General features: G+C 40.7%; 1 protein-coding gene across 1 annotated transcript; it reads right to left on the bottom strand.

Annotated features, from left to right (window-relative positions):
* Positions 1-1,285: 1,285 nt before the first annotated feature.
* On the bottom strand, positions 1,286-26,956 carry arid3a (AT-rich interactive domain 3A; the record flags this gene model as incomplete). The annotated part of the gene is made up of 8 exons (XM_079244459.1): positions 1,286-1,437; positions 2,652-2,741; positions 5,109-5,399; positions 6,098-6,345; positions 6,950-7,133; positions 8,476-8,548; positions 26,269-26,551; positions 26,634-26,956. The coding sequence occupies 8 exons, from the start codon at positions 26,954-26,956 to the stop codon at positions 1,286-1,288; spliced, it is 1,644 nt and encodes a 547-aa protein (XP_079100585.1).
* Between the last annotated feature and the right edge of the window lie 142 nt (positions 26,957-27,098).

Below are 27,098 nucleotides of genomic sequence, written 5' to 3'. Positions count from 1 at the left end.
GAGTTAAGATAAAAATGAATCTCTCTGAAGAGAAAGAAGTGGAAAAGCATTGCTCTGTCCAGTGTACAAGAAGACAGTGGGAGATTTTACAAAGCAGAGACACCTGAGAACAATCATGAAAATTTGTGTTATTCTCATTAAGTACGAAAGCCAAACAAAGCGTTTTAGCTCATTTTATAACCCGCACAACTGACCTTACTCCTACAGAGAGTCATTCTGAACACTAAGCTTGACAAACTACCTGCAAGATTGGCATAGATTTGTCTCAAACTGGCCTTATGTCAACAAACAGGAGTGGGTTTTTGATTAAAAAAAAAATAGCCAGCTCTCACTGGAAGAACAAGCGAGACAACAAGCTTTGTGCAGAAGCCCTCTAGAAGAAGTCTGGTCAGGCTCTATAATGCACCAAATGTCTTAAAAGGAGATTACAAGATCCTTCTAGATCCTTCAGATTCACAGGACACCCTGTGGGATTGATATGACGTGTATCTTATTACACAACCAGAGCACAGACCTACATTGGACTTGTTCGCCCACACAGAAATCCAAAATGGTTGCCATGTGGATAAGGTTATCTGGTTTTCCACAAAATGAGGTCACAACCGTGCATCGTTATATGCCCTGAAGAAATAACACATACCTTTAAAGCTTTTCTGATTACAAATAGAGGATATTCATACTTCTTTCTTATAGAATTCTAAATATATAGATTTTTTTTTCCTGCAATGGGAAGATAGTTAAAGATTTAAAAGATAAAACACAATAAAGAGAATAACAATAATGATAATAATGACAATGAAAAGTTTAAAAAAAAAAAAAAAGGTCTTCTGTAGAGGATAAAATATCATTGTCAGTCAGTAGCTGTTTGTATGTGTGTGTGTGTGTGTGTGTGTAAACAATGCTTTAGCCTTCCTAGTTATTACCCTCTCTGTTGTTCTCCAATAATCTGTACATTTATGCAGAAATAAATAATTCACAGGATGTGCATACGTATTAGTTTAGCATATACTGGCTCTCAGTTGGGATATTTCTTTGCAAAATCCTTTTGGCGATGAAGAACAAAAGAGGTGATTTTGTGAGAGAAAACCTGAGATAGTGTACTTCAAGTGATCTGAGTTTCAGTTTCTTTCTCTACTGTTGAGGGTTCTCTTTTTTTTTTTTTCCTTTTTTGGCATAGACGATATAGAAAATGAGGTTGCTTTTTGGCTTTTCTTAGCGTGGTATTTTTTAAAAAAAAAAAAAAAAAAAAAAAAAAAAGGAAAAAACTGGAAAGGCTGAGAGTTTGTTAAGACAACGGGTTGCTGGAGGTTGAGGTAGGTGTGTGCTGCTGCTGTTGTTGTTGTGGAGCGACACGACTGCTGACAGGCTTGTTGGAGAGGGACGATGCAGACGCACCAGATGAGGCCGACCCTGCTGCTGCCTGAGCAAAAAGAACACCTAAACAGCAAAAAGATACAAAGACCAATAATTAACATGAGAAAACAAAGTGCGGGACTTTAATGTCATCTCTACTGGAAGCAATCCTACAGAGAGCAGTTGTGCTCATGCTTTTTTAATACCGTTTCCTCATGATAGCGAGGTTTTATATCTCCAGAATAATAATGGACAATTCAAATGCAGGTTAATAAGAGGGGTGGAGCTGTTCCTAGTCCATCTCAGAACCGACACAGAGACAAATAGTTGATCATAACTGGAGTCACTCCTAGCAAGACTCACATGTGGTCTGTGAGGTGTGTCCTCTGTAAGACTGTGGGTGAAAACCCATGCATATATATAAAAGAATGATAAAAACATGAAGAATTAGGTGTGACCATTAATAAATAATATTAGTTTTTATTGGGAATGTTTGTGGTGAGCCAGGAGCAGTGCTGGTTTCCAGTCTAAGGACCTGCAATAGCAAGCTGACATCAGATTGAGGAACACCCATCACTGATCAATATATCTGATTTTACTTCTATCAAGCGTGGCAAAGGCTGAAATTACAACATGTCTGTCTATTAACTTTCACCAATCACTGTTTCACAGAATTACACATATAAACCGTGACTGTACCCCAGCTGTCACTGAGCCCTCTTTTGTCATGTCGTTATAGCTCAACGAAGCAAGCTCGGTTTTCTCGAGATAACGGGATCATTCATTTCGTTATCTCGAGAAAAAGCTCCTTGTTATTTCAAAATAACGACAAATTTAATTTATTGTCATGCGAGAAGATTTTTTCACACATAACTTTGCACCACTGGTGTCAGGCCATGCTTAGCAGATAGATTCCCAACAAGGACAAACAGCTAGCCTGTTCAATAATAATTATTTCTACTATTCCCATCCTGAATATTCACTTTTTAATGAACTATATGCGTCATATTATAGATATTCTGCAATACGACTAAAGAGATGCAGACAAAGATTTCTGGTGTTTTTCTTTTTGTAGCATGGGATTAACCAACACCTGGTTCCAGGCTTTATGCTAAGCTAAGCTAAATACCTCTAGAGCTCAGCTATGTTTGTAGTCTTTCATAGCCGAGTAATCTGACACACAAATCTGGATATGGAAGCATTCACAGTATTTTTCTGAACATATATTAGTGTGTGTTAAGGAAGAAAGAAGAGGATGGTTATCACTGCATCCTGAATCACATGATATAGGTGCTCACCGGTGTACACGATTCCATTGAGCTCCACTGACATACTGATGCTGCTTGTGCCGTTGGTGGTGAGGTTCAGAGCAGAGTCCTGTCTGCTATCTGTCAGGAAAACAAAAGTTTTAACTTTTTTTTTTTTTTTTTTTTTGTCTTTCCTCAGACCAAACTCGACATCTTTCTCAACAAGATAATCCAAATGAGTGAAAGTCAACAAACATTTCACATGGTACCAAGTTTCACAGTGAATGAATTCTTTGGAAAATATCCAGAACATTTCTTCGAATTCACAAGTATTTTCACTTACTGAGAAACCGTTTTGATGCTCCATATGATAGACAATAAGTGAGACAAACCCTGCTATAAGATCAAAGAGTATTCTTGCAGAAGGGAATCCCCACAAGACAATACACATGTATTGTATATATGCATGCGTACTGCTTCTATAAGCTAAACAGGTCAACATATAGGCCTTCTGTGGCTTACTTCCTTACTACCGGGTGCTGTGGTTTGAGGTGAGATGAAGAAGCATGTTTTGAGATGTTAACTGTCACGAAGAGGCAGAGTGAGATATCCAGATTGTCTAACCAACAAGGACAGAGTTTGTTAAAAATTAAACCTATTCTAACTGTGATGTAGTGATGCAACTGGGATACTTTCAGATGAATTACCTTCCTGGAGATTGCCAAAAAAAAAAAAAAAAAAGAAAAAGAAGAAAATAAAGCAAGATGCAAGATGACATTTGATATCATTTCAAATATGCAGATTAAGGTGAAGATCTTGAACACGAGCCCATATTTTATTCACACCAGAATATAAGCAACACATCGAATGATTTTATCATTTCATGAAAAATACTGATTTTGATTTTGATGTTGATAGCAGCAACAGATCTGGTCGACCATTGTGCAACATCCACTCGTCTTTTAACCCCCTGTTGTTTGGATGGGAGCAGATGTTGCTCTAAAACCTTTTACCTTTTAGTATTTATGGAGCCTAGCAAATGTGGAAGCTTCCCACACAATAAACTCTAATGCAGGGGTGGCCATCTTCAGTCCCGCAAGGGTTGGGAGTTTCCCTTCTGCAAAACACCTGACTCAAATCAATGGATAATTCGCAGAGTTTGATGTGAAGCACTGCACAAGTCTGCTGATTAAGTCTGATGTGTGTCAGGTGTGTTGCAGCAGGGAAACTCCCAACACTTGCAGGACTGCGGCTCTCATGGAGCAGAGTTGGCCACCCTTGCCCGAATGCAAACCCCATTCTGTCAACGGTGCAGGCTATTGAACTATCCACTGATCTCAGGCTGGATGCTCCCTCTCCTCTTTAGTCTGCGGGACACATCGGTGTCTATGGTCCTCAAAAAGAACTCCATATTTTGATTAGACTGACCACAGAACAGTTTTCCACTTTGCCTCAGATCTTTTTAGATCAGCTTTAATCCAGAAAATCATGTTCACATATAGCTTCTTCTTCTTCGTTTATGATGGAAGTTTAAAGCTATAGTTGGTAATCTTGCTCAGAGATTTTTTTTTTTTTTTTTTTTTACTCTGGGTGAAGCGGTTCCTCGTCCTGATAGCAGTCTAAGTATACTGTAATCATAAACAAGAAATATAGTTAGACCCCTCAGTTTACTGTAAATCTGTAAAAACTCTGACCAATGAAAACGTTCAGGCCGAATTGAAGTAGTTTATTTCTTATATTTCGTAAGCTTCTTCTCCCAGCTCCTCTCCTCCCCCTCCAGCAGTGCATACCTGACAGCCACACCCTGCATATAAATAGTATGTTAGGATGAAAATACAAAGTAGTGAAGAAGAAACTCAGAAGGCAAACATGGCTGACAAATGCAGGAAGGATTTCCGCAACTCGGCTCAGTTTATTTGCCTACTCCCGCTAAACAGCCGAGAAAGAGAAAATTGTTGGTGGAAAAAGCTGCTAATAAAAAAAGCCTTGGATCACACAAGGAGGGGGAGGAGCCAAGACAGGGCGCCACTTTCACATCTTGCTAGCTCCCCAACATTACGTACCCCAGCTTTAAGTTTTCACCAGTTGCTTTCCCAGCCTTTTGCAGCCCCTGTTCCAGCTGTTTTAAAATTGCTTTAAAATCTAAAATGAGTTTATATTTTTCATGAAATAGTAACATGTCTCAGTTTTAACATCTGATATGTTTATTATATTCTACTGGGAATAAAATATGGATTGATTACATTTGCAAATCATTCCATTTTGTTATTATTTATATTTTAATGAATTGGGGCAATAATGACAAAAAGATAGCCGCTCCAGCTTTTAAACCAAACAAAAGTTGGAGCGATGGAAACTTTGGAGTTCAGAAACTGATTTGTATTTTTATTTGACATCCATTAGATATAGAGGACATTTTCAGAACTAACAGGGCAGCACAGACCTCTGTAGCTGATGTTTGTCTCATGACAGGAGAACATATCAGACACTGCATGGAGCGTTCAGTACCTTGATTGTTGATCCGGATGTTCATTGGTATCTGAGCGGTCATTGCCAGCAGGTTGTGTTGCAGCGCTCTTTGCAGCAATCTGTGGTGCTCTTCGGCAGGCAGCGCCATCTTCTTTTCTGGTGGCTCACCAGCCTCAAGTTTGTCCCTCAGTTGTTCCAGAGCCGCCACCTGAGCCATCGCTGCCTGGGCTGCTGCTGCTGCCTGTACGGCAGCCACAGAGTGACTCGCTAAGGCCACTGGTGGCAGACGAGCCATGCTGACCCCAGGGAGCGGCTGGCCTCCCTCCTCTTCTGGTAAGAAAGGGAGTAAAAATAGAAATGTAAATTCAGGTTAACTTGTGCAGCTATGGATGATGTGTTATCCTACATGAATGCATATGGCTCCTGCCTGTCAGGTTTGAAAGCAGATCAATGGTATGTCAATATCTTCTAAAATTTATTTCTAAAAATCAACATTTGGCTGAAGACCCTGATTCATTTTATCTTCTCATCTCAACAACAAACTATCTGCAGTGAAAATGAATTACTAAGCTCATTTCAAAATGATACAGGCAAGTATTAATGGTTCTTAACACCATTTATTATTACAAATTCTGAATGTAAAATGGATGCAAAACCCATATATGGGTGTACGCCAGGAGTTTCCAAAGTCGGTCCGTGAGGGCCACTCAACAGGTTTTTGATGCATCCCTGTTCAAACAACACTTAGTTTACTTTAAATGAATCCAACGGCCAATGAGGTTCTTCCCTATCATTGATTAACTCGAGTCAGGTGTGTTGGAGCAGGGATACATGGAAAACTTGCAGAATTGTGGCCCTTGAGGACTGGAGTTGGACACCACAGATATATGTACAGATGTACATTTGCAGTCCGAGGCAACTGTCACAGCGATATTTACATACTGAATGTTGGCAAACAAAACAAGTCTTTCTGTATTTTCACTTTATAGTCTATCAGTTTCAAATAATACTTCCTGTAAAAAGACAACCTTTCTTGATCTTTTGGATGGAGGTCAGAGAAGCCCCATTGGACCCCACTGTCAGGCCCACGCTGGGAGTGGGGACCTTTGGCGATGACAGCATAGTGGGAGTCCCGTTTGGTGAGTAGGTGAAGAGGGAGCTGCCAAAGCTATGTCGACGGCCCTCCCGTCGATTACTGTCGATGGCTGCCTGAAGCTCATTGGGGTTGCTGAGACCTCTCTTATCACATTCATATGGATACAGGTACTTCATGTATCTGAAACAAACAACAGGGTTAAATTTAAAGCTTTTTTTTTGCACAAGTAGTGATGGGTGTGTCTTAAGGCATTTAAGTTCAGATGAACAAGATGAGAGTATCATCGTCTACCACTTGCAGACAAGCCTCCTTCCTGTAAGAAGAGATTAGGAGTACATGTGATGTGATCTTTTGCGAACTAGGCCTCAGTGAATCCTGTATTCTGAACCAGATATAGGAAATTACTTCAGCACACAGGGGTTGATTTGTAAAACAAAGCAGTTGTTGACATTTGATCACTAGCATTTCTACACCTGCGAAACGCCAAACAGACCAAGGATTAAAGGATTATAGCTTTGACAGTTAAAGCTACATTACGTTATAAAAACTCGGCCTGTGTTGATCCTTTATGTGGCGCGATAGTTAACAGATCTGCACCTTTGTTGTAACAAACGGGGTGAATCCAAACAAAGCAAGCACAACAATGCAACCAGGTAACCTTTTAGCTTAAATTCAAATCAAAAAAGGAGGGTGGGTGTGTGTGTGTGTGTGTGTGTGTGTGTGTGTGTGTGTGTGTGTGTGTGTGTGTGTGTGTGTGCGTGTGTGTGTGTGGGTGTGTACTGACTGTGTGCGGAGGGTGAAGGCTGCACTGGTGATTGAGGTAGGCAGGTTGAGTCCCTTGGTGATCTCCCTCCACAGTTTCTTGTTGATGACCTCCACCAGGCCGCCCTTCTCTGTCACCAGCTTGTAGAGCATGTACAGATCCAGGACCTGTTTGGCCATGATTGGAATACGATTCACAGGAGTTCCTACAACACACACACACACACACACAGGGGGAGGGAGGGTCAAAAGACAGGAAATAACATTATATACCAACAGTAATGGAAAACTTTAGTGGAAACAACATTTGTGGCATCAAACTTAACTAATTGTAATACGGGACTAAACTTTGTTTCATTTTCATAAAGTATTATTCTCAGCCACTTAAAATGAAAGTCAGGCCGTCCTCCAGCAAGCAGAGACTGTGGAGCATCTCTGGCCTTAAATGCAAATCCACTCAGTTTATGAAATATCTGGTATGAGATTGACTACAGGACAAGCCTCAGATAACATTCAGGTACAGGAGATCGTTCAATAATATCTGGGTAATAAGATGTAACATTTCTTGGATATTTTATGTGGGGATGTTCTCCATCTTTTTTTTTTTTTTTTTTTAAACTTACAAAGATTCAAATATGGTTTAATGGAAAATAACGAGACAAAATGCCTGAGGAGAAATCAATACCTATAACTTTGTAATACTCTGTAAGAACTTCTAAAATTTTAAAAAGTGCTGTATTGATTGATTGGACATGAAAATATCTTCTCTTTTACCTTTTCATAAACATAAATGGTCATCAATTAGCGTATTCTGGAGCCATGGCCCAGTTATCAGCATGGCCTACAGGTGGCACTCTCAGATTCTCAGAGCCGACTTGGCAGGCCCACCCACTGGCAGTGGCTGACACTGTAAATATCTTGCACTAGTTTTTACAGTTGTGAGCACATGTCTGCTGCCTCCAATGTCAGTTGTGGCCCCTGATGTGATAACACCAGCCCTGAGCCCACCTGTGACCCCAGAAGCATTTCCTCTGAGAAATAATCTCAAGCAGCCATGCAGCCAGAAGATATCCATCAAAAAAAAAAAAGGTCCAAATAATCTGCTGCTGCCTTCGTATCAGAATGAAACGCGCAGATGAGGAATGATCGTGTGCGTAGTGTTTGGATTGTGAGCAAGATGGGAGGGTAAGTCAATCCATCCCAAGGCATTAATACAACATGTACCTTCTAGTTATAGCCTGGGAATGATGAGTTGCTGTGTGACCATGAAGCAATCATCTCTGAAATGAATAAAGACCCCACCCAACTCAGTGAAAGACGAGTAGACGGTGTTGTGTCATATGTCAAGAGAGAGAGAAGGGGGAGGGTGATCATCCTCTCTATATAACTATCAGGAGCTGCCTATGGCACCGGCTGAGGATAAAGCGAAGAGATATAATATAACAAGATAAGAGTTGGAGTGGATAGGGTGTACTTTAATGAGGGAGCAAATGGGATACAGAGAGTTTGGGGGTTTAAAAAGACACATGCATGTGTGCAGCTACATACCTCTTTTTTGCATGAAGCTGAAAAGGTCATCGAGAAACTCTTTTCTCTTTGGGTCTCCGTCCAGTTCATACAGCTGTTCAGATGGGAAGAAAAAGGTGGTTTAAATACTGCTCATGGGTTTGACAACAAATATTTTGAAACAACATTAGATATCTGCGATCAGAGCACCCTGCCATCAGGAAATCAATCTCAATATGCAAAGATGTGACCTATAAGTTGATAGAAAACGACGTCTACAAATCACTATGACAACCAATACCATTTTGCGTCACAGTGATAGCTGACATTTTTTAATTAAACAAAGGAAAATAAAACAAAATGTTGAGCTAAATGATGACAGGAGGACATGGATGGTACCTTTTGACTCAAAAAAGGAGATGACAGAGAGGAAAATGGAGAAATGTAGTGGACCAGTGTGACTTGATGAGAACCTGATGTGGGTCCAGCTGCTGGCGAGGCCCCGGGCTCCGGAAAGTTCAGTGAACGTTAGCAGTAAAAGTGAGGCACCCACTCGGGGGAGTACAGTGGGGCTATTGAGCCTGGGGTTGTTTTTTTTCCATTCGCTGTGATAGTGAAATATCGTGTAAAAGGTCCTTCTATTTATATTCCACTGAATGCTAAAATTTCCCCTGTCTGGTCTGTGTGTACGCAGAAGCACAACTTAACTGTCATCCCCCTTCAATGGGCAACACAGACACATCTATAACTGTAACATATAAAGCGTAATAGTATCGATAATATCACACAGTGTCTGAGTGAGATCATGGAGTTTCATTATGTTATTGAAAATAACAGGTTGTGAAACACAATGTGCAACACAGCACCAACAAAGAAAACCACAGAAAAAAGAACCAAGCGTATTATTACTGAACAGCCATCAGCCCACAGCTCGCAAGCAAGCCACTGCTTCGCCTCATGTTGCACACTTCAGCTAAGAGCATTTGATATCACCTCAGGAAATCACGCAACTCAGCAACACCGACGCAAAGAAGCAAACGTGAACAGCCGCTTCTTGTTTTCTGTGCTGGTTAAATGGACTGAAACTGTAGGCAGGACATAAACACTATTAAAACCTGACAGCACAAAATCAGCTTCCCCGTGTTGCACACACCATACTGAAATTAGACCCTCACAATGTGTTCATTTTTCATGTTATCTTGCAATATCAGTTCCAAATCTCTGTGTCCACCAAAGTCTGACAGAACGAGCTGCCTTCTTATCTGACACCTGACTAAATGCTGCCCATTAGGCTGATTCTGGCACATCAATATAAACTGCAAATTACTGCAAGATGTTATTTTTAAACTAGAACTGAAATGCTTAAAGCGCAATGGCGGCTGCAGTGGCTTCATACCACTTAAAGAGTGTCCTTCTCTGTGGCCTTCAACCTTCATTAGTGACGCCAAGCTGCCATAGGAACTTATTATCTAGTGGGGGGGGGTGGGTTGGAGAAGGTGGGACAGAAGAGGGTTGAGGTGAACATTGCGGTGGGGGCATGCCAGCTAATGTAGAGGCCTGCTGGAGGCAAGGGGGAGTTTTAATTACAGGATGCATGCATTTGGTGAAGTGCCGCTCCATAAATCTTAGAAATGACCCCTCCCCTGCTTCCCATCCCCCCCATGTTGCTTTATTTGCTCCCAATCCCTCTTTCAGTCTTTCTGTCCTAATCACACCAATAAATATTTGCCTTGTGGTGTGGTGGGAGTGATCTGATCCCACTCCCTCCAGTCCATAAGATGTGGTGACAAAGCGCAGAGTTGTATTCTGCTGAGTGTAATGCACAAAACGGCGCAAGACTTCCAGCTAACTAAATCCTTTTATTGTTAACAGTTTAAGCTGCAATCCTCATGTGATGATTTGCTTATCACAGCAATTCCTAAAGACTAATAACTGGAACTGAAAGGTGGTGTGATGATTAGTGTCGCTGTTCCCATGTCTCGCCGAAGGAGTGTGAACTGTGTTAACACTTCGCTATTGACAGTATCCATCTTACATGTGCATATCCAGTTTCAAATCTCACTCAGTGTTTACAAATGTGGGCACCGTGTCCCGCTTTGTATCAATGAACATGTGGCAATAATCTCAATTCTTCCGGTTTTTATCTTGTGTTCTGATCTGCTGTCATTCTGAAGGTTTGACAGTGAGAGCTTAAAGAGGTCCAGATATGGGGACAGAAGTATCACACCATGTTCGTTCTGTAACTGGAAATTATGTAAAAAACCGGACTGCATGATAAAATCCAATAAAATAAGGGCTTAAATGTTTTTAAACATAGCCTGTTACCATATCTCAAATAATGAATCATCAGTGATAAATTAACAGGCTTCCAGTTTTATTGTGCTTAAATTATCTTATATAAATGGTCATAAAATGACTGCTTAAAGCACAGTATGTATTTAGAATAAAACGTCACTGAAATTACTAAAATAAGCGTCTAACTTGGTAGGCAGACTAGACCGTACTCTCTTACAGGTAAAAGAAATGCGTGATTACTGGGAAATATAAATCAAGCAGCCAATTTAAATGGAAGAAACTCTAAACTGGGTGTGTCCAGCAGCTGCACAAGTCACTCTTCATGCAATATATCATTGGAAACGTATCAGAGTGTGGCTTGGAGTAGAGCTGCTGATACGGCTCCATTATGGACAGAACTAGCTAAAGAGGGCTTTAGTGCTGACTTGCTGCCACAGAACTGACATAACCAGAGTGGGATATGTGGCTGAGTAAAAAAAAAAAAGCCAATGCTTATCCTGTCCAACTGGCAAGACCACTACCACACCACACCCCTAACTATATGACTTGTGAGTCTCTCATGCACTGCAAATGCATTTCCTCCCTTCCTCTGCTACTTTTTTCCCTTTCTGAATCTGTTTATTCTGTCCCCCGTTCTCATTCGTCCCTCAACTCCTGTCAGCTGTTTGTCTCTTGCCCTGTCTCAGCTCCATCTATATAATCCTTGTGTACATTATAACTCCCCTGCCGCTGACACTACCACCCACCAACATACATACAGACTTTTATCAGGCTCACACGGGTGCGGTCATTATAGGTTTTTCATGTCTATAGTGTGTGCACTGGGACAGGGGCCCCTCCTGGATTAAAGCTCTGCAAGTCAGATAAACAATAAGAAACTAGATAAACGACAAGAAACTGGGCCAACTGGTAACACAGGCTTCACGCCCCTTGACTGAATCCTCTGCAACAGAAAAACATTTAGGGTTTCTCAATGAGAATTAAAATTTTGTAATAACATTTACAGATAGATTTTTTTTTTAAAATCATCTTGTTGGAGTTAAGATGTTTTGTTATGTGGATGATGCGAAACTTTATCAAAGCTATGTAAACGCTGGCTGTATAAGCGCTCCAGAAAATGAGACTTCCAAGATTTCACAACTTCAGACAAATAATTATTTGGTGTTTGACGGTTGTCTGATAGTTTCTTAGTCTGGCTACGTATGTAGGTCAGCGACAGACTGTCTGCAGATAAATTGTAAACAGGCCTTATAGTGCAAATAATCAGTTATCAAAGAGCAGCCTTTGTAGCCTCAAAGGCAAGCGGCTGTGACTATAGGTAACAGAATGTGTTTAGGATGGTGGGGGTGGGGGGGCTTGCTCAACCATAAATACAAATGGTAGTAAGTCTTGCTGGCACACCGGTATCATATAGCACACAATAGAGACTTTGCAACTAAAAACCAAAACCAAGACAAGCGGAGTATCACCTACATGCTCCCTTACACCTGCCTGTCACCTTCAGGTGAGGTTAACTTGGACACATAACTTGTAAACACCTGCGTATGACCAACATTCAAGTGCAAAGCTTAGAAGGAAAAAAAAAAAAGAAAAAAAGAAAAAAGATATTATGGTCATACCCTTTTGTGCACAAGTCACGCTTACAATTTTAGGTTTGCATGACTTCTCATCATTCATCTAAACATCTGACCTAATTCTGCAGCTCTGACAGTGGTTTTCTGGTAGAAGGGACTTTATTTGATTCAATTCAATTCAATTCAACTTTATTTATATAGCGTCAAATCACGGCAATGCCATCTCAAGACGCTTTACAGACAGAGGGGAAAACATAATGAAGGCCAATTCATAATAGCCTATATAAGGAAACCAACAGATTGAGTTGAGTCCAACTCAATCTGATAGGTGAGATGTCTGCGTGGTACACAGGTATACAAAACACTAAATCTAATGATTCAAAGTCTATGGAAAAGTTCAGACTTGGCTTGTGAAAGTGACATTTTGATCAGCTCTGTTACTGCAGGAAACAAAAGAAACTAGCAAACACACCTTAAACGTGGTTACACCTCTTCAATAAGTACAGGGTGATAACCTTTAGGTGTGTTTTATCCTCCAGCTGCGTATGACTTTTATTTAATGGAGATGTTTATGGCTAAACCCAGAATTACACAAAGACTAAATCACCTTTTACCCAACGCTGAACGTATAGTTTCACAACATCAAAATTAATCTGAATCCTTTAGTTGATTTTTCTCATGAAGGCGATTAGTAGGAACTTGTTTTCTCTCTATACTGCCTTGCCTGACTGGAATGAAAAAAATGCTGCTGTCTCCTAAGGTTGTGTTTTAGCATGACTACATCAGATTATCTCTGCTAAACTGTGATGTGAAAATTAGATGATGACAAGAGGCAGACTGTCTAACCGAGCTAGTTTGTAGGCATGAAGGAAAGAAAGGAAAAAAACAACCTAAAACGTAAACGCAACCACTCCCTAAAGGGAAAGGAGAGCAGTGGAAAGGGTTGAGAGGGGACACATGAACACATGATCAGCCATATTCAAACAGGGCATTGTTCCAGGCCAAAGCCCCTTTACAACTGTCATTAATGTCCAAAGCAAACAGCCGGACAGGATCCCTTCACAACATGTTTTCATGATGAAAATGAAATGTTGCTGCATGTAAACATTTAGTCTCACACGGCCAATCCAATGTAATTAACTATAAAGTAAACTGACAGGTGTTTCACATAAATGAATATGGATGAGCTGAAAATGAGGAAAACATGATGTTGACTGTCTGTTGGTGCTTTTTTTTTTTCTCACCACTTTGTCACACCAGGAGATATCTGTCATCCCAGCATAATGATACCATGGATGAAACTAACGACTACTTTCATTATTAGTTCATCTGACAGCCTCTTTCATACTATACTGATGCAATCATTGCGTTTACTAATGTCTTGTTGTCTGCAGAGAACAAACCCAGACTGAATGACAGGCCAAACCCAAATCCAGCTCTGCAATTGTGGTTCATCAGCTTTGAGTTATGCTAAGTGTGGCCTCGGCAACAACAACGTTTCTTCTGTATACAGAAAGAATTTCCCTCACTGGACTTCCATGCAAACACATAATTCAGTTTTCCGCAATGAAGGCAATACAGTGAGTATTGATGGCGTTATCGGATTACCATCATCACAGTGAGATCCATGGACGGAGATGTGAAAAGAATGCTGCTGAAACGTATCTATTTTGGACATTCAAGTGGCCTTTCCCTTCCATCAAAGGATGCAGTTTAATGTCACCCAAAACAGTCAAACCCGATCTCTAAAACACATGCCATGATGTGGTGCAGCAGAGACGATAAGAAGAAGCTGGGAATCACTAAACTGCTTTTCCCTCCCTCCCCCTCAGATCTTCAAATGTTTTATTGAGCTTTTTGATATCAAGATAATCAGCTTACAGGTTTTGCTGAGAAAGAACTAGAGAAGTGAAATCCTCTGTGCAAATATTAGACTGCCTTTGTCTTGAAGTCATCTCTCTCTGTGGGAAAATAGTTATGAATAGCACACTCTGATTTCTTCATCTCTTTGTTCTGTTTGACAGTAACAATAAAAGAAAAGTCATTGTGGAAGTGTTCTTGTTCTCGTCATTTGGGAATCTGCTTTGGATCACATTTTCCAGCGATCAGCTGCTAATCAAACAATGGAAGTAGAACTGGGACGTCTGTGCTTGCTGTGGCCAGAATTTGACTGCCTGCGCCAGTTTCTTTGTTTATTCAGAAAATGGTTGCGACTGCGTAACGTGTGCTAAAGACAAAGCTACACTCCAATGCTTCAAATGCACGTCCATACATTTCATACCATGCCGCTCATAGAAACGTATAAGGAAGACTCTCATTGAGTTTGAAAAACAAAAGAGGAAGAAATCTGGATGCACAAAATATACGTGCACTGGCTAATTATGTTTAGGAATGTAGATAGGTTGCTGTCCACACCCTCCTTTGATTTATAGCAACATATTTGATGCCTCTTTTTTTTTTTTTTTTTTTTTTTTTTTTAAATGAAGACATTAATGGAAACATGATAATCACCAGATGAAAGAATTGTGAAGACGTGACATGTTTTTACGACGACTCCTCAAACCTGTTCATCACAAATGACTTGAGTACAGAATACACTCATGTTTTATTTTTGCATCTAGAGCAGACATGTAAACAACCTTGTTACAAAACCCATCCTGTGTATGTTTGTTGAACAGCTATAAAACTATGGAAATTAATCTCCACTCTTTCCTTTAGTCTGATATTAAATTTCTTGCCTGTGTGTTTCACTTTAAACTGGAACCTTTTGAATCCAGTCAGGTGACAGCGTGACAGAAACTGTGCGGACATGTTTCCATAAACTGACATCTTTAATGAATCCATCTTTGTCTTCGCTGCTCTCAGCCCTGCCCATCCCCATCCCCCCACAAGCACACAATTAACAGCGACAACAGAGCTGTGGTGCTGCCGAGGCACCCAACATTACTTTATTGACAGGCAGGATCACACACACGTCATAATCCTGACTGACCGGCTGACCTCGTGAATTCAACTCCATCGACGGGAGGATGAGGAGCTGACAACTTTGCTTATCGCTCCGACTGACTCTAACTGATGTGGCTTTATCTGCAGCAGTCACATTTAACCAAAAAGATGACAGGAGAGAGAAAAAAAACAAGATAAGGGAGCTAGGAAAAGAAAGCAAGAGTGACACAGATGCAGTTTGCATAGCTGTTGTATAAAACCACACGTTTGAATGTGCCAACCGTGGCACAAAACCAAGCGGCGATGATTCATAAAAATACACAGCTGCCATCATTGTTTCAAGGTTAATAATAAATGGACTTGATGTAAAGGGCTAAGGAACATTTCAGTCCCTTTAATGGCTGAAATAAATTAGGGTAATGATCTACTGAACTACATTCTAGCCTGGTTTGTCAAGTTTAAAGCTTTTCATCCACCTTATTTGGAGCCAAACACATAACATGATATAAGTTTTATCATAGACAGCTTATGAGCGGCTTATGTGTTAAAGCATCTCTAGAATTTCAAAGATCATTTCAAAGATTGAGAACATGTTATCTTTATGATGTGTGATGTTGTAAGTGAGGCTGTGCCAAGAGATCTTTTTATGCTGGGATTACTGGATATACTGTATCCTCTGCTGACATGGGAAAAAGGTGAAAATCAATTGACGATCACATGGACATTAAACCTGAATGAGCACTATGCAAAAATGACATACACTCCCCTCCTTCCCGCTACTGTTGGGTCAGCTGCCAGGGCTCGCGGATTCGGATAAGAATCAGAAATAGCAGCAAGTTTTCCCAGGGCTCTCCAGAGTCTGATATATGTTCTAACTGCACTGCTAATGAGTAGGATCATGATGATGGATGTCCAAATTGGGCGAGGCAACACTGAACAGACAGAGAAGGAGGGGGAAGTGGGCGTAGCAACAATTTGAGATCATAAAGTGACGTGTGATACCACACACAGACTCGTCTAATTGATCAAAAAGGTTTTTAATGTTGTTTCGCTGTAAAGTATCTTTACATTAGGCACTGAGCTTATTATCCAACCTTTACCTAAGATGACAGAAAATGCCTGAGCTAGATAATCATCTAATGACAGTCTATGTAAAAAGCTGAAGGTATTTATTTAGCGCCAGAGTAGATGCCCTGATAACATAAGTCTGAATGCAGACAGATGGAGACATAGATAGCAGACTAGTTTTAGTTTCAAAAGGTTTGTAATGGCACTTTTATACAAACAAGAGTCAGACAACGTGTTGATCTTGCCTTCTTAGGAGGACTAAAAATGGGCATTCTGCTACGCTGCTGCTCCTCAATAAGGATCACCTTACAGTGAAGGGGGAAAACACTCATGGTTGGGTGCCTGTGCTGCCCGTCAGAGTGATAGATGGACAGAGCAACGGGTTTAATGGTTAACAACAGTGACCTTAAAAACATATTTGGCCCACTCGGCCCCATGAAGGGCAGATAGCTGTCCATGTGGCTCATCAGAGACTGAGATGTAGTGGCCACGTGGCCGAACCCACTCCAGTCAATATGTGGATGAGCAGCCATCTGACCTGAACAAACCCCCCTGAGTTTGTTTCCTATATGTAGCCGTGGTCCACCTTCCTCTTATTAGATATTTGCAGATCTTTTTTAGAGGAACTTGAAACATACACATTACACTCACATTTGGAACCAACATGGATCTTGTTTGTGCAACAGCTGCAAAATATGCTGTGTATACAACACATCAATTCTTTACAAATGAATACTCTTTACTTCAAACAAAACATAAAATTAATGTCAATGACTGCTAATTTCTCATAAATAATACTATAACCTTAAAATGGTACATGGACATGCCACAGTTAACGTCATTAGAAATGATCGGAGCTTTCTTTACGAGACATGAAAAAAGGTGATTCCCATCATGTAAGATAAAAGTCTGATAATAATGAATCTGTAGTGGTTACGGCTTGGCAACTTTGACTTCCAGAAAAACCCACACAATTATGAAATTACTATCGTGGAAGCTTCATTTGTCACAAGTGAGAAATTTGTCACAAATTAGTCACAAATTGCTTACAGAATGCATAATAATGCAAAAAAAAAGGTGCCCTGCTTCACATTGTGTCAGACTTATTGACTGCACAGACTATTACAGGCCATTTTAAAAACATGCAGATTTATTTCCCACCGCTTTTCAGTCCAGTTCTACCTCACACCGGGACAAAGAGCATTTCAGACCTTGAAAATGCGCTGCTAAATACCTTTATCTGTGTTTGACCTATTTCTTAATTGATTCCTCCAAGATTGAAAGCTTTCAGCACTCACCACATTTTCAGATGAATATGAAGGCAGAAGTGCAAAACTGCACAGCTATTGTTGAGTTGAATGCCTACCGCTGAGTCTTTGTATGAGGACATGTCAGCTAGGGCTTTGTTTATTGACAACTTGAACCATTCCTTGCTCATCTATATCTGTCTTTACACAAAGACACAAGGCTGCAGTTAGGAATGCTTTTAACAGGGACAAAAAGAAAGATATGGATTTAGCGGCACCCTTATACTTCCGTTGAAAAGAAAGAGAAAGGCATCAAAATTAGATTCTCACATAATGGTGCAAAATGTCATTGAGAAATGTGTGGCATTTGAGAGGCTCCAGACAATTAATCATTTCTTCATTTTTCTAAAGGCTAAAAAGTCAGAAAGACGCTCAATGGAAAAAAAAAAGCATCCAGGGAACCTGTCTTAATGAATGTAATACTATCTTAATAATAAAAAAAAGTACAATAGCCAAATAAAGAGACGGGATGAAAGAGCTAACCTCAGCCTTTACACAATCTTTGTTTACATTCCTGCTCCCGCCCCCCTCTCCAGCTCCGTATTGAGTGCCTGCCAATTTCCACAATCCCCATGGCTGTACAGTTTCTGACATCAGCTCCATGCAGCGCACTAGGGGTTGGACACGATTCAAATGCTCTGCGGTGCTCCACAGTCAAAATGAGCATTTACTACACGCTCTACTTGGCAGCTGTTCAAAGCCCAATGCCAACTGACGGACTTTTTCCTGTTGCCTGAGTCACACCTACCCTTTCCCCTCCTGTGCAGCTCCTTTTCCTCTCAACAGGAAGACATTCAGAGATCTTCCCATGCTAGTTCTGCTCTTTCTTGTTTTGCCTTTTGTTTTCACGATATAACCAGAGACCTTTAACCTTGTATTGCTGTTTTATTAAGCACAGGCGGTTGCAAACAGAGGTCTCTCCAGGCACAGCACAATGAATAGAGTAAAAAATTCCCCTGTGTCGATTTCTGCAGGCCCTGTGGACTAGTCACAATGACCCTGCAGGGATGTTGATGCTGGACATAACATCAGCAATTTTAGCCAAAGTGCTTTATAAAGGTTCAAATACATTACTGCTCTGGATATAATGGACACAATCCAAGCAAATAGATGGAAGAAAAACTCAATAGTGTGTGAAACATTGATTGAAAAGATGCAAAACATATAGACTGACATCAGTTATTCATTCACATGATAAATGGCAGCAGGTTTGGGAATCAAAGGCTCGGAGGTGGGGTCGGTTTAACCTGAAATTATCAGTACTTTTTTGTGGTATGTGATTAGAAACCCACTCAAAAGACACAAATACACCTCACTTCAGGAAGACAAGACAGAAGATTGGAAATGTAGAAAATAGTCAAGCTGTTCACAAACGGAACCAGCCACTTCCTGTCAATATTTCTCTTTCATCATGTCATGAAACATTAATTATCTTTATATTGCAATTGGTTTTGGTTTCAAAATGCCAACAAAAGACAATTAAAAGAAAAAAAATTCTGACTTATTCAAACAGTGCTGCAAAATTGATCAAAAGGTTTTCCTACCGTGGAATATAAACCCAACGAGCACTTATCAGACAGCTGTATCAGCGGAAACCTGATGGGCAATCCCAATAAGTGTCGCTCCCAATTGGGTCTTATTCCAGCTACACTTCCTGTAGTCACTAACAACCCCCTCCCCCTATTCCTGCTGGATGTGTATATGTGTCTGAGCAATTTAATGTTTAATGCCACCCCCCTCCCACCATTTGAACTGATCATGGTGAGTGCCATGAATTTTTAAAGACATCCCTACTTTACTGTCCATCTGGGCTCCATCTGTCCAGCTGCTGGTGTTTAAAGCAGACAGAGGACGCAGAAGAGGAGACTTCAAAGGCTCTGCATGGCCCCTGGACAACTTCTGGCCTGATAAAGATTTTGTTTATTAAAAGAAAAAAGGGGGCAAGGTATTTCGTCATGGCTTCACCACAGCATTTTAAAGACAACACAACTGTGATACTTTTGTAATTCTCCATCTCTAATATGTACACTGAAAAATACTGAATGGATAAAATCAGTGTTTTGAGAACATTGAAATAAAAATGACAAAGAGTAGAATAGGCAAAAAAAACTACCTAATAAGTTAAAAGAATAAACTTGAATGTATTGTTTGTTTTGTTCGACACAAAACATTTGAAAAACCTCCTAGCTAGTAAAGCTAACAATCTGTAGTAGTGACTCTTAGTTAATATTAACACAAAAACACATTCATATAAAATTAATTATATTTCTCACTAATATTAAGATAGTTAAGTGTTTTTATTATTTAATAAAACCTAAAACACCTCTCATGATTGGCTATTTAGCAAAGGCACAGCTAAACATTCCTAGCATATTACCAGGGGCTAATGGCAGCAGATGGATGCAAGCCTATTAGCTATAAGCTCCTGAACTTTAATAGCAGCGTCAGTATTTCTTGGAAATGAATTTGTTAAGACACAGATAGTGATGTTTCAAGAGGCAGAGATATGTGTTGAGCTCAAATACTGCACCGGCATCACACTGATATCATAGAAATAACTCCACCAGACACACAAATCAGTTTCATTTACAATTTAATCCAACAACGCTGGCATAATTTGATATCTGTATAAATCCTTATCCTTTATTTAATTCTGCTGCTCTCTGCAGCAGCCAGATATGACGCAGCTGGCAAGGTGCCTTGAATATTTTGATTAATTTACTTAAAAACCACAGAGTAATCAGACATCCGACCAGACAGCACTTCTTGGCTTGATTTAGTCTGACCTTTTAGCTGAAAATGGAGCAAGTGGAGCAAGAGGAGGAAGGTGGCTGGGTGATCCAGCAGGAATGCAGGTTGGGCTTTGCTGATATGTCTTTGCCACACTCAGCCTGAGGCAAAGCTCAATTAAAGGCTGGGCTTGTGTGTCACTTTCTTTTGCAACAAACAAATAAGTTTAAGCCTCTTCTATTAAGGGGATTTACTCAACTTGATTTCCACATTTTTGTCTTTAAATATTAGATTGATACATCTTAAGTACTGGCTTACAACAACAAACAATACAATACAATCCTCATGCTGAGACACTATATAACACATTATATGTACCTTGCACATGACAAGAGGAAAGAAAAGGACAGTTTTCAGTTGGAAGAAGTCTTACTGCTCCAAACTGATAGAGGCATGCAAAGTTTCTGCTGAGGATCTGAGGTTCCTAGTGGCCACATTATCACCCTCCATCAGGCACATTCCAACAGCCTCCACCCACCTGCCCAAAATAAACTGTATCGCCTTAACCCTTTCCTCTCCACCCTGTGCCCTCCAAAACACTTAAACTGCACACAAATACGCACAAGAACTCATACAAGTAACCTAGCTTGTAAAGGTCTGTTAAAAATAACAAAAAAAAAAGACATTAAGATTATTTGTTTTTATTACGGTAATGTCTGGTAAATGGCACGCAGCTCATACAATGAGAGTATTAAAACATCTTATCTGGTCTCTAAAAGTGTTTTCCTGCAAACATGGAATAAAAAGTATGTTAAAATATGAAGAGTTTGGGCAGCTGCAGTCTGTTACCAAAATACTGTGGCCAGGGAGCAGACAGGCCTTGAAATAATGCAAGTTGTTTTTTGTTGACATGCTGCCTCAGGCTTCAGCGAGACAATGGAATTCTATCACAAAAGCCGAGTTTGAGAAACTGATCTGTGAATGTTAGAGGGGGACCATTACGATTAGTGCTGGGGTTTAGCCTAGCCAAAACTACCACCCCCAACAAACACACTCAAACATGTCTGGTTTATATTGCCCATGGGGATTCTCCACTGACAGAGTACATTTCCCAGCTCCTTTCCCTGACTAACCATCAGAACTGAATGCCAAACCCACCAACACTAATCCTAAACCTAACCATAGCCCCCTTAAGGACAAAAGTGTGGTTCCCATGTCGGCAGGAAGTCCCAGATAAGCAAACAAGTGCCCCCTGCCCTCCCCCAAACACACACACCCCACTTAAATGCACACATACACACAAATACTAACAAAATGTGTAATGGAAGGCATGGACCTGAGCTTTGTCCATGCCACACCAAGCAAGGAGGCATGGTGTACCAAAGATAACGGTGGCTGAGTGGACAAAAAGTTGTTACATTGTTCTAAGTGCAATAAAAACTTCCTAACATGTGTTCTGGACAGATAGTCATGACAAAACGGCCTTACTCCCTGGGTTATGCTGACATGCAACAGGTCTTTGGGAAGTCTTAAGGTGATCATTTATTTATAAGAAAGAAAAAAAAAAAGAGCTGAGCTACCAAGTTGGTTGAAAGGATGCTCATTTCCATCTCTGCTTCATCCCAATATGCCTTCCTGAATGACAAAACAGGGGGATATAATCTTAAATTAAAGGCCATCTGTGCAACCTAAGGAAGAATTTGTGGACCACAAACATTCAGACTTGGCCAGAAATTGTGCTTCTCCACAGATGCACAGAAAATTCATGAAGCAAAGTGTGAAAGCAAATAAAAAGTCCAAATGTCTGAAAAGCAGGATCTGTCATTCAGGGGCCGAAGACTCCAGCGATCATTTTGATAGTTTACACACAGGCTTCACCTTACAGTGGTCATTTTATTTTTTTTAAAAAAGGAGAAAAAAAAGCCTTTTACTGAGTATTCAGCTCAATTAACACTGGAGATGAGGAACACCATTATCAAGCCATCTATCATAACAAAAATATTAAATTTCATTTTAAAATAGTTGGAATAAACTTTCAATGTTAAAACACTTTCTGTGTAGAGTCTTTTTTTTTCTTTTACAATGCTACACAATTCTTTATAGAAAACTGTGATGACCAATTACAGATGACCCTCATTCACAACGCATACCAAAAGAAGTCCTGTCACATGTTTCATTCACCATAAGTGAAAACACTGCAGTTATTTACATGATGACAAGGAGATGCTAAATAACTTATCTCTGCTTGTGGACATTTAAGGGTTTTTATTCACTGAAATTTTACATTTCTAAGCATCTCTGTTTAGAAATGTGTGGAAAGATAACTCTAAAAACACCCTGAATCTGTTGCTATAACGTATGGCACAACAAATTTTTTCTGCTCCACACATGCTTTGACCGCCTAACATCCCACAATACGCCCCCTCCCACTCTCCGTAGACATAAACCAATTACAGTCACATGTCTGATGACACTGTGAAAAAGCTGATCAGTAACTGAAATAAATTAAAGAAAAGACCAATGTGTCCTGAGAGTTTCCCACTAATGAATGTGAAGGATGATCAGACATTAAAAACACTGCACTAAGTTAACTGACCTTATTAGAACAAAAAGAGGCCATTTTTTTCCCTCCACAGGCCTGACGTGAGCCTGAATGTTGGCTGAAAGGGGAGATTCCAGACTCTTGTTTGATAAGATGGAAAAGCAGTCTATACTATCAGACTTTTCGTGATAAATGCAGAACTGATAAAAATGGACTTTTCAAGCTCAGCATTTGTCTAGTTTAGCATCAATCGCTTGAATTTCACGATGGCCTGAGCCGTCTCTACTGCTAAGTGCTATGGTGACAGGGATTTCTGGATAGAGCTTTTGCTGAGCTCCATGCATGCATTATATTTAATGTTTTGCTGAAGTGGGACATTTACTCACATGCAGGCCTGGTAAGCATGTAATTTTTTTTGATTAGGGCATCTGCACCATGAACACTTAATGTGCTCCGATCACCACAATTACCAATAATCCTATATAATTTTATCATTTCTCAGTGTATAAGCTGCTGAGCAAGCACAGTGGATATGGTGGATTGTTCTGATTATAAAAAAAAAAACCCATAAAGCGTACGTTTAACTGTCATAATCCTCACATAATGTGAAGAAACCACAAAAGCTAGGGTCACATGAAAAAGAAGAAGCAAATTAAAATAGTACAGCTGTAAACAAAGTAAGCAGAAATCTATTTTGATGACTGTGGTTAGAACTGTTCGGACAGAATCAGTATTCATTTTAACAGGGAATCACTTTAGTTACTACCAACCTCTGTAATTGTACAGAGAAAAAAATACCCCCAAGAAAATGTGCAAAATTGGATTCATGATTTCTTATCTATCAGCGTTATGAATATTATGGCTTACGACACCCCTTGTAAACAGATATTATTGCATCCCCTACGCTGCATCATGCTAATATGATTAAAATGATGACATATGCAGCTTTTCTTTTTCCATGTTTCAATCAATCAATCAACAATCCTTTATTCGTCCCCGAGGGGAAATTCAAGGTTCCAGAACAACCCGTCCACGGTTCCGTTAACATTAGGTTAATCTCTGTGATTAACTTAATGTTGCAGAGGTCTGATATAGGTTTTAATCAAAGATAGATTAGGTAACAGCCTCTTAACTTCCAAGATACTCGTTGTCCTGATTATGTAACTGTCAGCTGCATTAAATGCAAGCACGCCCGATCCACTGCTAACCGACAAGTTCCCATAAAACTGGTCTGCATTTCATACCTGACACATAAAAGCAAACTGAAAGTATAAATTCAAGGCATTCACACACTTTACAGAGGAAGGGGCGGACTATTTAGAGAAGCACAGTATGGGGGTTGCAGGGAAGTTATATTCCATATGCTCTGTAATTACAAGAAATCCGCCTTGAATTACAGAATCTATAGTTAGACTTGATAATGGAGAACATGTAAGCTGCATGCAATGTGGCAAAGATAATTTACCTCCAAACCAACCACAGGCTTCAATAATTAACATGTATGAATTCCAAAGAGTGAAGTAATCTATTCTAGGATTTCAAAAAAGCGGTAGAGCAGGTTTTATGTTTTGAAATATTGCGACAGGCCATGTTTTTGTCTAACGTTAAAAAAAACTGTCAAGTTTCTCACAATAAAGAAATAATTCATTTAAAAATTAAGACAAAGGCTAAATAATAAAAAAGTGTATCTGTAATTTGATCAAATTGACTCACTCTATGATTAAGCGTAATATAATCATAAAAAGAAAAGAAAGAAAACTATTATTATTTAACATCAGGCATTAAGTGTGAGTAGGCTTCCTTGTTCCTCCCCGTCTCTTTATTGACAACAGCCTTCAATCTTAACGTAGCTGTTGACAGTCTTAAGTCTCCTCATGTACACAGCCTGTCTTATTTCACCAGGGCCTCCCTCATAATATCCAGCCCACTGGCATGTTTACAGTAAACTCCAGCATGTAAAATGCTCCCGAACTCACCCCTCCCCCCCGCCACTCTCTCAAGAGTCTCTCTTCCTCAGCTCTCTGCCCTACTCAGTACAGAAACCTTTTTACTTCTATGCTGCTAATGTCCAACTTTAAGCAGACAGCGAAGATCCACCACAAAAAACGAGGTTTCTTTACATGAGAACTTTTCACATATGGAGTTCAACAAAAAGCCAGGTGGCAAATGCAAATGGAAAAGTCTCAACTTTTATCTACATATGACGCCTGGCTGGTGCTGACTTCCCACCCTGGTCAGATTACATCATCCACTGCTGTTGAGAAAGTACCACACATGTTTGACGTGAGAATTGTGAAGGCCAGATGTGGTTAACTGGGAGACTTTTTTTTTTTTTTTTTTTTTATCCACTCCCTTGATGTGCCAAACAGCTGAATTTAGGATATTCTAGGAATTAATATTGCATGGTTCTTTATAGTGACCACAGTAGAGCTAAAGGTCCACTTATGTCTGATACAGAAGATCGATATGCAGATGGACGGACAGTTTAGTCTCCCGAGTCGGTTACGTGCATAATTTGGTCATTTTTGAAGGGGCTTAGCTATTCGTCACTTTGCACAGAAAACAGAGCACTACCACCAGAAAAACTACCAGGCAGTGTTGAGTTGTAAAGCTGTACTGCAACCAGAAACCACCAAATAACATGCACCTAAAGAAGAGGAAGATGCAGAAGAAGAAGATGAGGAAAACAGCATCAACATTTACAGACATGGCGGGGGCATTTAGAGAGATTGTGCAAGTGTGTCTGCAGCTACGGCCACCAACCAGCGTCAAAACGGGAAGGTGAACTCCGGCCTCAGCACTGCCTACAAGTGGATGAACAGACTTAACAACTATGGCAACATAAAACACGCACGGAAGCATGAAAGTGGCGAAGTACGACAATGTTTTAAACAGACGTCCCCATTTACATACGTAAGGGAGCATAAATGAGCCTTAAGGCCGCATTCATACCAGGACAGTCCATGTGATTTGGTTCAAATGATCGGGAAATTCTGGGAAGAAAAAAAAAATGGGCTCATGAATTGGCCAGGATCGAAAATGGCTCATTCTCTGCAAGTAAACAATGTAGCAACACAGCGTTTCTGCACTCTTGGGTTTCTGTTTGTCCTTTGGTGTCATAAACTAATGGAGCTCAGTATAAGCAGCAGGAGAGGCTGTGGTTTAACAAAACAGTGCCAGTGTGCATGCAACCTCAACCTGCTTTATTAATCTACAAGTGTAGCAGCTGGTATTTCTGTTTCATTCGCCTTGTGTCCTTTTTCTTCTCCTCATTCTTCTCTTCTGTCTCCTCCTGCCGCTCCCCCCTTCCCTTGTTTCTCCTTGTCAGGTCCAGCATAAAAATATACCACAGAGACATGCGCAGTGATCCTACCTGTCTGAACTGCTCTTCATAGGTCCAGTCACCATGATCCTGCCCACCCAGATGGCTGTGTGTTGCGTGAGGAGGCATGATGGCTACGCGGGGCTCCTGTTCAACGCTGGGACGGACCTTCAGTAGCTGGGAATGGGGGTTGAGTTGGCGATGAGGCAGCAGGAGGATACCCTTTCCAGGTGCCACAGCGTCATGCCCCGTTGGCAGACCTTCCTCTGCCAGGTCGTCATCAAAGTCGTCCTCCATCTCACCTTCAAAGTCCTCTTCATCCCATTTCTGCTTTCTGTGCATGTCACAAGAATAATATTGTTTTAAATCTGCTGAAACAACTTTTAAAAACTTGACCAAATAAATGTTGCTCTTACATCTGCTCCTCTTCATCTGACCCCATCATGTCCTTGTATTGCTCCTCCCCTTCATCGTTATCATCATGGTCCTCCTCACCGCCACTACTGCGCTCCGACATGGAACTGTCCGATACCCTCTGCAGTCCAGCCGCCGCAGCACGCATGGCTGCCAGGGCGGCGATCTGGGCCTGCTCTGCCTCCGGCGCTGGGCTCCCCATTGGCTCATTGCCTGCGCGGACCTGAGTGTGCTGAGCGGCGGCTTGTTGCTGTAGCTGCTGCTCCATCAGCAGCTTGGCCCTCTGCTGCCTGTGCAGGTTCTCCATCACGGCCTGCAGCTTCATCTCCAGGGAAAGCGGCACCGTGTTCAGCAGCCTTCCTTCCCCCCACTTGAAGGCGCACCAGACGGAGGCTGGTTAGGGAGTGACGGTCAGACCTTTTCCCAATAAGTAACTATCGCGAACTGCACCTGGGATGGAGCAGCTA

Source organism: Telmatherina bonti (assembly GCF_933228915.1).
Source record: "Telmatherina bonti genome assembly, chromosome: 8".
NCBI classification, from domain to species: domain Eukaryota; kingdom Metazoa; phylum Chordata; class Actinopteri; order Atheriniformes; family Telmatherinidae; genus Telmatherina; species Telmatherina bonti.
The sequence above is the reverse complement of the archived record's forward strand: the minus strand, read 5'-3'. Positions and strand labels throughout refer to the sequence as shown.